The sequence below is a fragment of the Lycorma delicatula genome, chromosome 10, assembly GCF_047948215.1.
Source record: "Lycorma delicatula isolate Av1 chromosome 10, ASM4794821v1, whole genome shotgun sequence".
Lineage (NCBI taxonomy): Eukaryota > Metazoa > Arthropoda > Insecta > Hemiptera > Fulgoridae > Lycorma > Lycorma delicatula.
The window spans coordinates 34,486,559-34,500,744 of NC_134464.1; the positions used below are offsets into that span (position 1 = coordinate 34,486,559).

General features: G+C 29.5%; 1 protein-coding gene across 1 annotated transcript in view; it reads left to right on the forward strand.

Moving 5' to 3' along the window:
• LOC142331705 (uncharacterized) overlaps positions 1 to 14,186 on the forward strand; it is a 97,319-nt gene that overhangs the window by 76,883 nt on the left and 6,250 nt on the right. The window contains exons 4-5 of the mRNA XM_075377739.1: positions 5,685 to 5,793; positions 9,602 to 9,687. Of these exons, the coding sequence (XP_075233854.1) occupies positions 5,685 to 5,793; positions 9,602 to 9,687 (195 nt within the window). The remainder of the gene's footprint in view (positions 1 to 5,684; positions 5,794 to 9,601; positions 9,688 to 14,186) is intronic.

Below are 14,186 nucleotides of genomic sequence, written 5' to 3' on the forward strand. Positions count from 1 at the left end.
TTCCTCCTGTAAGCGAACTATAAAATTTCTCTTTAGGTGGTAGTTGAGTACCACCTTCCCAGGAGTTTGTGTACTCATAAGGATAAACTCCTTTTCGAGTTACAAGATGGAGTTCATCTCGTTTAAATAATTTTTCTAAATGAAAAAACTTTTCGGTGGGTAATGTTTTAACTAAATAATCTAAACTAAATGACATAAACCGGATTGAATCAACGAAACGAATAGACATATGGTTACTGATAATTTTTGTAAATGAAATATACTTCTCAGATGTATTCGGGATTAAATTTATTCATATCCTAACGCTTTTACAATAAAATGCGAAACATAATTTGAGCTGTTATGAAGAAAAACAAGAATAAATGTTTGATTACGCCTTTGTAAATTGCATTTATTACAAAGAGCAGCTCTATATTGACCTGTTAAATGGCAATGATCATGAACTGGAATCACCTGCGAACTAAATTTAATTTCATACATCTGACAAGAAACCGCAGAATCGAATGCAATTTTATCTTCGTCAGTAAATATAATTTTTTTATTAATTTTTAAATATTTTTCTATTTTTGAACAAATATCTACAAGCACTGCCATAAATTTTTTAGCAGCATCTTTTCCTCTATATAAGAAAGGAGTCGAAGGTAGAGTATTTCGCATTAAATCAGGAACTGATGGAATTGAAACAAAATATAAACAAAAACTCATTGGAATATGGTGTTCTGTAGATACACTAAAAGATTTTTCATTGCTGGGATAGCTGCGGAAACAGGCTTTAATATGCATTCAAAATCGGCATAACAAGCAATTGGCACTGCAAACATATGATGAAAATTTTTGAATTTTAACATAGGTGGGCAGCCGTTAGATTCAATCTCGGGGAGAATAATTTTTTCTGGCGCATTTACTTTACATTTTTCTATATGCTCATTCATTTTTATAGTTGAATATTTATCTGTTTTATAAAATGTAAAACATCCTTTGCAAATAGTAATCCTAAGGTTATTTTTGGTTAATTGGGAGCCGATCAATCTTTCAAAATTGGTTATATAACAATAATGAAAAAACTTCATTGTCCGTTAAAAGTAACAAATCAAAATGTTCTTGCGTTCTTGTAAACATAATTTAAATGGAAATATTATTCCTTTCTCGTCAAATGAATTTACATTTACAGAAACATTATTTTTTTCTTCAAAAATTTTTATCTCTCCTAATGGCGTAGGAAACTTTATTCCGCGAAAATTGAATTTATCTGAAAGTGCCTTATATCGTTTATCTACTCGCTCACGATGAGTGCCTTTTATAAATCGACAAAGAATAGACCATTTAAAACAAAATTCATCATTATTCTTAATATTAATAACCGCATGCTTTTGTTGGAGTTTGCTTGGTAATGGAAGATAGCATGAGCCTCTTAAAGGCCGAAATTTGTTTATTCTTACTAATATCCCATCTAAAGTAATAAGAGTCCACCCACTCTGTTTTCCTTCAAAACTAGCTTCCTCCTCAAGCAACTGTTCGGTTGCGTCCTGAATAGCATTATCTATATCGTTTATTCTATATATATCAAAATTACTAGTTTTAAATCCTACATCTTTTATATCGCCTGTCATAAGCTTTTTATAAGTTAATTCTATTAATATATTAAATTTAACAGAACCATAACGAGCTAATGATTCTGTTAATATTAAAACAATATGTTCGCTAGCATTTTGCAATGCTAACCATACATCTGAACAAACATCATTATCGTTTTTGTAATAATATGTTAAAAGATTGCTTGCATTTTCAATTAGAGTAAACTCTCTCCCACATGCTGAACTGCTTCCAACCTAACTCTTTTATATCTATTGTCCATTTTCCTGTTTCAATCCTGTGAAAAAAGTTTTTTAATAAACATTATTTTTAATGAATCAAACAATTAATCAATCATTTAATTTTCTGGTTGTAAAGAAGAAACATTTACAACCGGTCTAACTACTTTATACTTTATACCCGTTTTCAGTTTTACAATTATCGCACGCTTGCGAAATAATATCATTAATTAATTCAAAACGTTCATCATCCTCATTAATAACCATTTCCAATTTAGTTTTGATTCTTTTATACCTATTCTTAAACGAAAAACCTTCAATATCATTCGTCTCAAACAACTCTAACCTCACCAAATATTTTCCCTTTTTTGCTGGTGTCCAGGCTATAAATTGCTTATCATTGAATTTCATTTCAATTGATTATGAATAAGTCAAAGGTTCACGTTGCAGGACAGCCTCTTCGTTTAAATTGTCTTCAATAGTTCTTTTTTTAATATAGACTTTCATATAACTCCATATTTCATCCACATCAGATTTTAAAAACTGCGGCTTTTCGAAATCATCCAATCCTCTTGCCCCTACAAGAATCTCGCTACAGGGTAATGTTCTTTGTAGCGCTGATTAATCTTCTCATCAGCTGGAGAATTTTGTGAACCGGATGGACCCGGTCTAGCTTCATTTTCCGCAAGTTCGGCAGCCGCCATACCTTGTAACATAATTTCACCGTTGTTAACGAATTGGACATCATCGGATGTAGTAAATCTTCTTGCCCAACTCATCTGTTTAAAAACAAATTCATTATTTTATGTTTTTAAAATAAAATTTCGTATATTTTTCGAATGTATAATTTGTTCAACATCATCAATAAGTAAATTAAAAACATTTTTGAAGAAATACAAAAACTAAGAGAAATGCAAACAGATACTGCAACAAGTTCGCTGTGCAGAATATTATTAAAATCAACGCATATAAGTTCATTTAAGCATGTGATAAATACATAATATTTCTTATATTGAACTGATTTATAATCTTACTCCTATTCACGATTTTAAGTACAAAATTATGTGGAGTAACAATTGCAATTTTCCACTGTAAACATTTCAAAATTTTTATTTCATAAACGAAAATATCATTTATACTATATAATCCAAAAGTCAAACTAATTTATTCGCTTACTGAAAAATAATTGTATGCCTCAATAAATTTCGAACTTATAAATAAGTTCGAAATTTAGAAGTTAATAATACACAAGCTATTAACCTCAGTTCCGCACATTCAACTTTTTCTTTCGATAAAAACTGATTTAAATAAATAATTGCATTAGTAGCTACACTGAAATATGAATATTTCTTAAAACAAAGATCTCTTATCCATTTTTTAACATTATGTATACTATCAATATTTAAATTTTGATTATTGTTCAAATTAATTCTTGTAGTAAATTGCAACTGCTTTTTAATTTAAGTTAAAAATACTATATCTGAAGTTAAATTTTCATCACACATTGCTAATACTTCATCCTGGCATGATTCTAAACAAAATAGCATGTTGCTGAAAACAAAAAGTTATATAATACAAATTAATTATTGAATTTAAATTAAATTAAGATTTAAAAAAAATAACTCAAGACCAACCCTCACAGTGTAGAGGATGAAATATTGTGGTAAATGGAATTGGCTTTTCTGCTATTACTATTACAGCAGGAGGAACTTCTATATCCTATTCATCATCATCAGAATCTAACGATTCACCTATTATATCCACAACATATTCGGGAAACAGTCTTTGACAATCATCAAATAAGTCCCCTAATGCGCGAGATTCAAATGGGACCAAATACTATCTGGTTTGACATTCTGGTCCAATATTCTCACATTCACTACATACGTCTTCATCACTTTCGTCAACCTCTTTATCAATCTAACATATTTTTAACATCAAATTAATTTTTTCTGCACACACATTTTTAAACGTACTTTTACAATGATTTATCTGAAAAAAGGATACATAAATTTTATTTTAAATAATAATTAAAAGTAAAATAAAAATAGTATTTCAAAGATTTAAAAATAACTAATACTAAAATTAACTCACCGTTCAAATAAAAATATTCTTTTCAATATACATCAAGTGTTCAGTTATTATAATTTGTATTGAAATCTGAAAAGAAAACGAAAAATTACTATTTAGTATATTTTATTGAGCGTAGCAAAAAATATAATTTGACTTATTATTAGTGACGTCATTGATGATGGCGGACGAGGGTATGACGTCAGAGGGGTGTGTGACGTCATTGATTGACACTTGTCCCAGAACCGGAATTTTTACACTACTGAAGTGCACTTAACGGTGCTATCACAACATTTGCAGATGACACAGCCTTAAATTCTAAGGCAAATGATAGAAGTGAGCTTTGTAGCAGGATCCGTGACTATATCCGAGGCTTCGCATCTGGTTTGAGTACAGCGGCTGAATACAAAAACGTCCAATTTAATCGCTTTTAAATTGAGGTCAGATTTTGAGGAACCATTAGCCCTACACTCAAATAGTTGTAAAACTTGTGATTGCAGTTGTAATCTGATCAATGAAACGGACTGCGTTAAGTATTTGAGAATAACCCTGGATTCTGGACTTAAATGAGCAGTTCACATACAAAAATTAAAGATAGAATTTGTATGTGCATATCGAACACTTTTTTCCTTAGCAATAGTTGCCCTGATTTTGTAATGAAATCTCTGTACTACCCTTTAATTGAAAGCAAACTGCAGTTTGGTGTAACAATATGTGGTGGTGCTTATCGCAGTGTGATGCATCTCTTGATCATGGGGTAAATTCCGGACAATCTCTAAGAAACCTCGTCTAGTGTATTCATTAGAGATTTTTCAACAGTAGGACTTACCACCCTTAAGATACCTATATTTTTACAAGGTCTTTGAAATCTTTTTTATCAGATGTTAGCAAAAACAACAAAATTACTTTTGGCGAGTACACAACCTACGATCAGTTGGGAACTTCGTACTACCAAGACAAAATAAAGAGATACAACACTATACCCGATGAAATAAAGAACTTTACTTATACAAAACTTAAATCTAATACTAAACAATGGCTTTTAGGAAAAGATAATGTTGATTGTTTATTTCTTTAAGCTGACATGATTGTCTTCTGTATACATACATATATTCTTTTTTATCTATAAACATTTGAACAAATAAAATAAATTAAATTTATGTTGGTAACTTCTTCTATAATTATGTAATTCTAATGGTATCAAGGTTTATGGGCATAAGTTGAATGTTAATTCTTATTGTAAATAATAAATATTAGTATTTTTTAATTTACTTTTGTTACAGGCAGCACACTGCCTTTATGTTATATATATATATTTTTTTTTATTCATTAAATGCAATTAAAATATGTGGTGGTAACTCTCATACAGAGTTTTTCTCAGGAGTAATTTCTATTTTCTCTTCACCTCTAAAGACACTGTAACAATAAATTGTCAGAAATAGATATATTCGATACTTTAATAATGTTACTATTTTGAAAGTAGAATTTACAATTAAGCCGATAACATTTTTTTTGTATGAAAGTATAATGTAGCTATGAAATTATCTCAGGAATGGGCAACCTGAGACTGTACAAGACTACACTTCATTTACATTCATACACATCATCCTCTCAAGGAATAACTTCTCATGGTTCCAGACGCTAAAACAGAAAAAAAAAGGTGCTTGCATTTTACTGCCCACTCAGGTCTCACAAAATATTACTTACAGGACTTACCTGAAAAGTCGTAAAAAGATTATTTATTTCGAGCAATTACTTAATATATTTATCAATCATGTTTTTTTTTTTTGTTTTTGTTAATAGATTGAATCAATTTTGGTTACCGCTATAATTTTTTTGGCAATTATCATAATCAGAACCAGTTCAGAGGTAGCTTATAAAAAAGAAAAAATAGATGAAGTAGAATTATTAGGTAAGTTATGCAAATGTATCGCTGATTTATAATAATCATATATTATGTTTATATCTAATTATTCTAAATTAATTTGATTAAATATTTGTGTTTATTAAATGAAATAATTTCATCAGTATTTAATGTGTTGCAAAGTAAAACAAATGCTTTCAGTTTATTAGCCTGAAATTGATCTTCCATGTATCATAATTATATATTAATTACTTATAAATATGTATAAAAAAACAATTTTTATTTATAAAAATTTTATCATAAACTCTTGTATGTTAAAAATACATATATTTTCAAAATCAACTAAAACTTTTCAGAAACATTTGTGTCTCTGTATTCTACAGAAATTTTGTTATAATTCACTGTAGGATGTTACTTGGCAATTCTTTCTCATATCAATATACTGATAAAGTAGATGAGGAATATATATTAAGTATAAATATATTTTTTAAGTTTAAACACATATGAATAACATGGCATTAAAAGTGTGCCTTTCCAAGGAAAAAAAGGTTAAAAATTCTCCTTTTTACTTGAAATACTGTTTTTTTTTGTCTTCAGTCATTTGACTGGTTTGATGCAGCTCTCCAAGATTCCCTATCTAGTGCTACTCGTTTCATTTCGGTATACCCTCTACATTCTACATCACTAAAAATTTGTTTTTCATATTCCAAACGTGGCCTGCCTACACAATTTTTCCCTTCTACCTGTCCTTCCAATATTAAAGCGACTATTCCAGGATGCCTTAATATGTGGCCTATAAGTCTGTCTCTTCGTTTAGCTATATTTTTCCAAATGCTTCTTTCTTCATCTATTTGCGGCAACACCTCTTCATTTGTCACTTTATCCACCCTTCTGATTTTTAACATTCTCCTATAGCACCACATTTTAAAAGTTTCATATCTTTTCTTCTCAGATACTCCGATCGTCCAAGTTTCACTTCCATATAAAGCGACACTCCAAACTTACTTTCAAAAAACTTTTCCTAACATTTAAATTAATTTTTGATGTAAACAAACTATATTTCTGACTGAAGGCTCGTTTCGCCTGTGCTATTCATCATTTTATATAGCTCCTGCTTCGTCCATCTTTAGTAATTCTACTTCCCAAATAACAAAATTCTTCTACCTCCATAATCTTTTCTCCTCCTATTTTTACATTCAGTGGTCCATCTTTGTTATTTCTACTACATTTCATTACTTTTATTTTGTTGTTTATTTTCATGCGATAGTTCTTGCGTAGGACTTAATCCATGCCATTCATTGTTTCTTCTAAATCCTTTTTACTCTCAGCTAGAATTACTATATCATCAGCAAATCGTAGAGTCTTTATCTTTCCTCCATGTTACTGTTACTCCGAATCTAAATTGTTCTTTAATATCATTAACTGCTAGTTCCATGTAAAGGTTGAAAAGTAACAGGGATAGGGAACATCCTTGTCTGACTCCCTTTCTTATTACTGCTTTTTTATTATGTTCTTCAATTATTACTATTGTTGTTTGGTTCCTGTAAATGTTAACAATCGTTCTTCTATCTCTGTATTTGAACCCTAATTTTTTTTAAATGCTGAACATTTTATTCCAGTCTACGTTATCGAATGCCTTTTCTAGGTCTATAAATGCCAAGTATGTTGGTTTGTTTTTCTTTAATCTTCCTTCTACTATTAATCTGAGGCCTAAAATTGCTTCCCTTGTCCCTATACTTTTCCTGAAACCAAACTGGTCTTCTCTTAACATTTCTTCCACTCTCCTCTCAATTCTTCTGTGTAGAATTCTAGTTATGATTTTTATGCATGACTAGTTAAACTAATTCTTCACATTTATCTGCTCCTGCTTTCTTTAGTATCATGACTAAACACTTTTTTTGAAGTCTGACGGAACTTCGCCTTTTTCATAAATATTTCACACAAGTTTGTAATATTTAATCGCTTATATCAATCGCTTCCTCACCTTCACTGCGCAGTAATTCTACAGGTATTCCGTCTATTCCAGGAAATACTGTATATTGATAATAATGGTTTTAGATTTGTCTTCCTGACAATTCCAAATTGAAAAATAAATACTTCTAATTTGCAGATGTATTTGAATAAATTTAGAAATTAAAGTTTTTAATACAGTTTTTATTTAATAAAATGCAGTTTTAATTAGAATTTTATTCCTGTACATTGTCTACAATTTTCATTCATTTGGGTTTGTATTGAAGGTGTTTGTCTTTTACACCACTTGACTGAGTTGTTTTATCAAAATGTGTTTCTCTTTTTGCTAATACAAAATGTTGTTACGATGTCAATATGTTGTCATGATAAGGAAATAAAGAAAATAGTTCATTATCTACTATTTATTGACATAGATTCAATTTGTAAAGAAAATTATTTAATTCCTTGTTTCAATGAACCTAGATGATTTTCACAAAGAAACTCACTTCAGAAGTATACTTCTTTTACTAGGCAATCAGTGCAATTAGTTATTTCACGAGTTTACCCTTGCAAAGTAATCATCTTCCTTCATTATCATAAGACACATAGGTCTGGCTGAACTGCTCTTGAAAATGGTTCTCTGAAGACTCCTCACCTCATGTCCCTCCGGCGAATGGCTGGTTCTAAACGAGGGTGTTTATGTGAGCCCTCTGCCATGACAGATTGTTCAACTTGCATTATAAGTTAATTCATTTTGTAGCAAGGCTACATGCAATTGTACACCCCCACACTACACAGCTACCAAACCTGTAGGACCAGTATATTTCCTGTCAGAGAGCAGATGCACAATCTCTGCAGTGATGTCAGGCTTCTACTCAACAATGCTTTCAGGACTTCAAGTACCAACATATGTGGGCACTTAACGACATGCTTGCCACCATGTGGGGTATGTGGACAATGGTAGAGACTGTTACACCTGAAATCGCATAAGCCCTGGTCACCACATGGCCAGATCTAAAAGTAGTAAGTACATTTCCAAAATATTTTTAAATTGTGGGTGATCTGCAGGTAGCCAAAAAGTCTAGTTCTTATAGTGTGATCGGTGGATAGAAATCAGGTCAGAAGAAAGTTAACATTATCAAGAAAGACACATGGAACCACATTAGCCAGCTATATTATTTTACTATGTATGTAAAATTGTTGCTGCCCTAGACGTGGAACATTGGTGATCTCAGGGCAATAAGCTATTGATCGAATACTTAGTAATATTTTACTTTTCCAATTATTATTCTATTAAAATTAATTAGTAGTGTCTGTGCTTTATTGATAATATTATTTTTTTATCTTACCTTATTATTCCAAATTTCCAGGTAATGATTTTTAAATTAATAATGTATTGTAAAACGAAATATAGAAAATAAAGCATTATTATTATTTTTGAACTGCATTGTTTTGTGAAAGTTATAAAGCTCAGAAGTGGGTGAATAACCATGTTTATGAAAATTCTAAATAAAATGTTTGTTTCTAGTTAAACAAGTTTAACGGAAATTGTTAAAACAGTAAACTTTAATTTTTAATGAGTATTATATATTTTTATAACTTTGTTAGAAATCTATTATAACAAAAATTTGGTAGCCTTCTTTTGTTAATAAGATTATAATAATATTAAAAAGATTAAGAGAACTGTTTTGTTTACAGTTAATTAAGATTATAAGAATATTAGGTTTGTTATCTTAAAACATAGATAAAGATTAGTTTAGAAATTTCTATATATTTTTCTATTAAAAATGACCTGCTTTTTATTTTAGCAGGTTATTTGGATGTAAGTATTCACATTATTTTATAAATATTTATTTTCATTTTGTTGTTATAAGGATTGTATTTTTATATTTTTTTTTGTTTTCAGCATATTCAGTATTTACATACATAGTTGGTTTTATTACTATACTTTGGTTGATTGTATCAGTATTGCTTATCAAGGGAGTTTATAATGTAAGGATTAACTGTTTACTATTTAAAACATTTGTTTTTAATTTTAAATCAACAATTTCAGTGGTTTGGTGCAATTCTTTCTAGTTTATATTCTACCCCATCATTATACTAATGCCATATTTTCTTAATCCTTTAGACTAAATACATTGTATTTTTCATACACCCTAATCTTTATCTTCCTTTAGTGTTTGCATCCCTAAATTTCCTTCAAGAACCAAACTCACTCTAACCCTGGATGTCTTAATACCACACCAACCTTGCCTTCTTTATTAGATTATACTACATCTTTTTCTAATTTCTTTTTACAACTTCTTCTTTTTGTACTTTATAATTATCATCTCTTCCTTATAAATTCACTAAATCTATGTTGTTTTCTTAATCTAATTAACAATGATCTACAATTACGTTTGGTTGTCTTAATAATATCAGAAAATCTTTTTTTGTCTGTTTCATTCATATTTATCCTAAAATAACAAATAATTTTAAGGCTGCTACTACTTCATGTTATGCTTTTCCTGAAACTGAATTGATCCTTATGACCTTTCATGCTATTCTATAAATTAATGTATTAGTTTGGAAATATGACATTTTAAAATTTACAGGGTAGTATTTGAATAATTTATCTGCACCATCCTTTGAAATTCCCATTTTGTGAAATTTTCTTTATTTTATCTTTTTAAGTGGTAACTATCATTCTTACTACACATTATGAACTTTATATTGCTCTATTAAAACTGATTTGTTATTATCACTGACTAAGCAAAGCAAGAATTAAGTATGATTTTGTTCAAAATTTTACCTGTGTATTTGTGAAGTAGTTAGTCAAATGTGTTTTCCAAATTTTATGAAATTCTGTGAAAAGATTTTTAGCTATTGGGTGGAACAATATACTTGTTTACAGAACGAAGAGGCAGTAAATTGTGATAATATTCATGATTTATTTTTGATTAGAAAACTAGAAATTAAAACTTACAAATTTTTAATACATTGCTAGATTGAGCTGTTAATAGCACAACAGCAAAAAATTAATTTCATATAAATTAAAATTAATTTCATTTTAAAATAATTATTATAAACTTAAGATATCAAAAACTAATTTATTGATGACAACATTTGGATACAATGAAAATTCAATGATCTATAGCTTTTTAAAATAGGAATTGCTTGTATGGGTTTTCTTAGAAGTTCATTTTAGAGTGTTTAAGATAGCATGAGAAGTGTTTATTGTTAGATTGAAAGTGATTCGACTACTGTGGTTATCTGTAATATCCTCAAGATTTTGAAGATTCAATAAGATCTCTTTTTTGATTCTTTTGCTCTAAAAAAGACAGTTAAAAGATATCCAAATCTATCATCACAGTAAAGTTTTAGTTAGTTTGGAATTTTTTGTAGCATTTCACTCTAATTAATTATTTCAATTGTAATTATCATCAATTATAGTTTAAATTATTAATAGAATAGTATCCTCTCTGACGTAAGGATGACTGAATTATATTAATATTTCTAAGCGGTCAGGAGGTAGATATTTGAAAGATTTTGTTAGCAGATAAAGAAGTTTGTTGAGTTTATTTGTGATGATTCTGATCTGATTAATCCATTTAAGGTCATATAATTTATTACTAATAGCTTAATTATTAATAACATGAATATTTTTTGCCCTTCAAAGTATTCTGTTACTAAAGAATGAAAATCAATGGATCTAATGTTCCCTACAATTCTGTTAGTGAAATATTGAATAATTCTCTTTATGATCTATCTTCTTTTGTGTAAAATATAATAACATTTTTAACAGCCATAATGTTAATTAGAATGTGAAAAATGCCAAACCTGTCCATGATTTGAAACAAGAATCTTCTGGATGAAATGCTGCAGCTTTGCTACAGTCTGCTATCATTTTTTTTTAAATTCTGTAAACTTTATATTTTGTCAGTGATTATTTCAAAATAGATAAATAAATAATAAATGATACATTGAGCATTATCTTCAACAATAATAATTTTTATTGACAGTAAAATTTTATTTATTGGTATAACAAATTTTTAATTGAATACTTATATTAATAAAGTATAACAAATTTTTAATTGAATACTTATATTAATAAATAAAATCAATAGGAAGAAATTTATTATTATTATTTTTTTTAATAATTTATGATGCATATTTAATTATAAATAAATAATTATTTATTTATTACATATAAACAAATATATCTTGTATATGTAAAAAAGAAAATGTTTGAAACAGCATCACGTGAGAACCAACTGACAAATTGCTTTAAACTTTTCAGGAACATTCATGTTATCCTAGGGAATGCTTTAACCCATAAATTGAAACTCTAAGCCAGTTTGAGGGTGAAGTTGTGAATTAAAGATATTCATTAAAGAAACAGAAATTAAACCTTTTACTCTATTATATTTTTGTCACCATGGCAACAGAAATACAATGAAGAAAAATTCTTCATTTCTTTAATAAATATCTTGTAAAATGTATTTAATATTCACACTACTGTGCATACTACTATTCTGTCTTTTGTGATTTATTTTTCCAAGTGTAAAGTTTGTAACCTTCTTTATCATTTCCTCTTCTCTTTTTTTCGTAAAATCTTTCATTATTCATTTTTCTTCTTTTTCCTTCCATGTAGTTTTTTCAATCTTTTCATTATGCCCTCTAAGAAGAGATCAGATGTATGATGATCAGAACTGTCGCTAAGCGTAGCTGGGTTGGGAGAAACCAAAGCAGAAAGAGAACAGTGCATGAAATTTCTTATCATGAGGATAATGAATGTGTTGGGGGTTCAGATGGGACGATCCTGGCTGGCTATATGGTTGGACCCACCGGGTTGGTCTAGTGATGAACGCGTCTTCCCAAATCAGCTGATTTGGAAGTCGAGAGTTCCAGCGTTCAAGTCCTAGTAAAGCCAGCTATTTTTACAAGGATTTGAATACTAGATCGTGGATACCGGTGTTCTTTGGTGGTTGGGTTTTAATTAACCACACATCTCAGGAATGGTCGAACTGAGAATGTACAAGACTACACTTCATTTACACTCATACATATCATCCTCTGAAGTATTATCTAAACGGTAGTTACCGAAGGCCAAACAGGAAAAAGAAAGTGGCTATATGGTTGGGCAAGTGAAATAGTTGAATTTTTTTTTCTTTTTTAAAATCTAATTCATTACATATAATAGTATAATAATATCAAATATTTCAACTGTTAAATAAAATAATTTACAAAATGTTATTAATGAATTATATGAGAATCCACAAAATTATATGTAATATATATGCAGAAAAAATTAAACATTTAGAATTAAATTCTAATAAACATTTCATCTCCTTTGTATTTTATAAAATATTTTCTGTTATTAATTATGGTGGATGTTTTATCTCCTGTTAAACATTTGTGTGCTGAGGAAAATTATGCTGTGCTGTATAAATTTTTTTACATATTAGAAGAATGCAGGCAGCGCAGAGAAATATTTTGCACTTTTACTAGTTTACACATTTACATGTGCATGTACATGTGTACGTATAAAATTATAGAACATACATGTACATATACATATATTTTGGATAATTTCTATATTTTTAAAAAATCATTGTATATTACCTATGTTTATCCTTTCTTATATTGATTATGATTTAAAACATAATTCAGAAATGAAAATAAAATATACATCATTAGGCATTACATACGAGGGTTGACCAGAAAGTAACTTACGTTTTGAAACAAAAAAACAACCAAATAAAAAAAGAACTTTTATTATATACAATTTAAAGGGACAATCTTAAACTATTTTTCTACATAGTCACCATTTAAATTGAAGCACTTACATAACGATGCACAAGCTTTTCAGTTCCTTCCCTGTAGAAATCTGCCCCTTTAGATTTTTGGCACCAATCTTGCACAAAACTTGTAACAATCACAACAAGCTTCCCCGATTTAATTTCATGCAGTAAACTTCGTGAAATTTGGGGGAAATGAAGCGAGAGTTCCGTAACCATAATGCGGCGATTTTCACGAATTTTATCGTTGATTTTAATCGTCAGTTCATCAGTCACAAGGCTAGGCCGACTACTGCGGTCCTCATCATTGCCATTTTTAAACTGAATGCACCACTGCCTCACTCCGCCATCACTCATTATTCCATCTCCGTACACCTCACAGAGTTGCCGATGAATTTCAAATGGTTTGAGGTTATTTACCAGTAAAAAAACTAATCGCTGAACGCAGCTCACAACTCGATTTTCTATTGAAGCTCACATTTCAAATTCTCAACGAACAAAATAGAAAAATCACAGTCCGCACGCTACGACAGCTTGATGTGTACTGAGTGGAGAAACATTTTGACGCCAAGATGGTGGCTCTATCCCCACCTATTTCCAACGCTAGGCACAAACCTAAGTTTACTTTTTGGACCGCCCCTCGTATAATTTTTTAGGTTATTCTTAGGACATGTGTACAAGAGAGCATAATATGCCATGAACTTTATGATA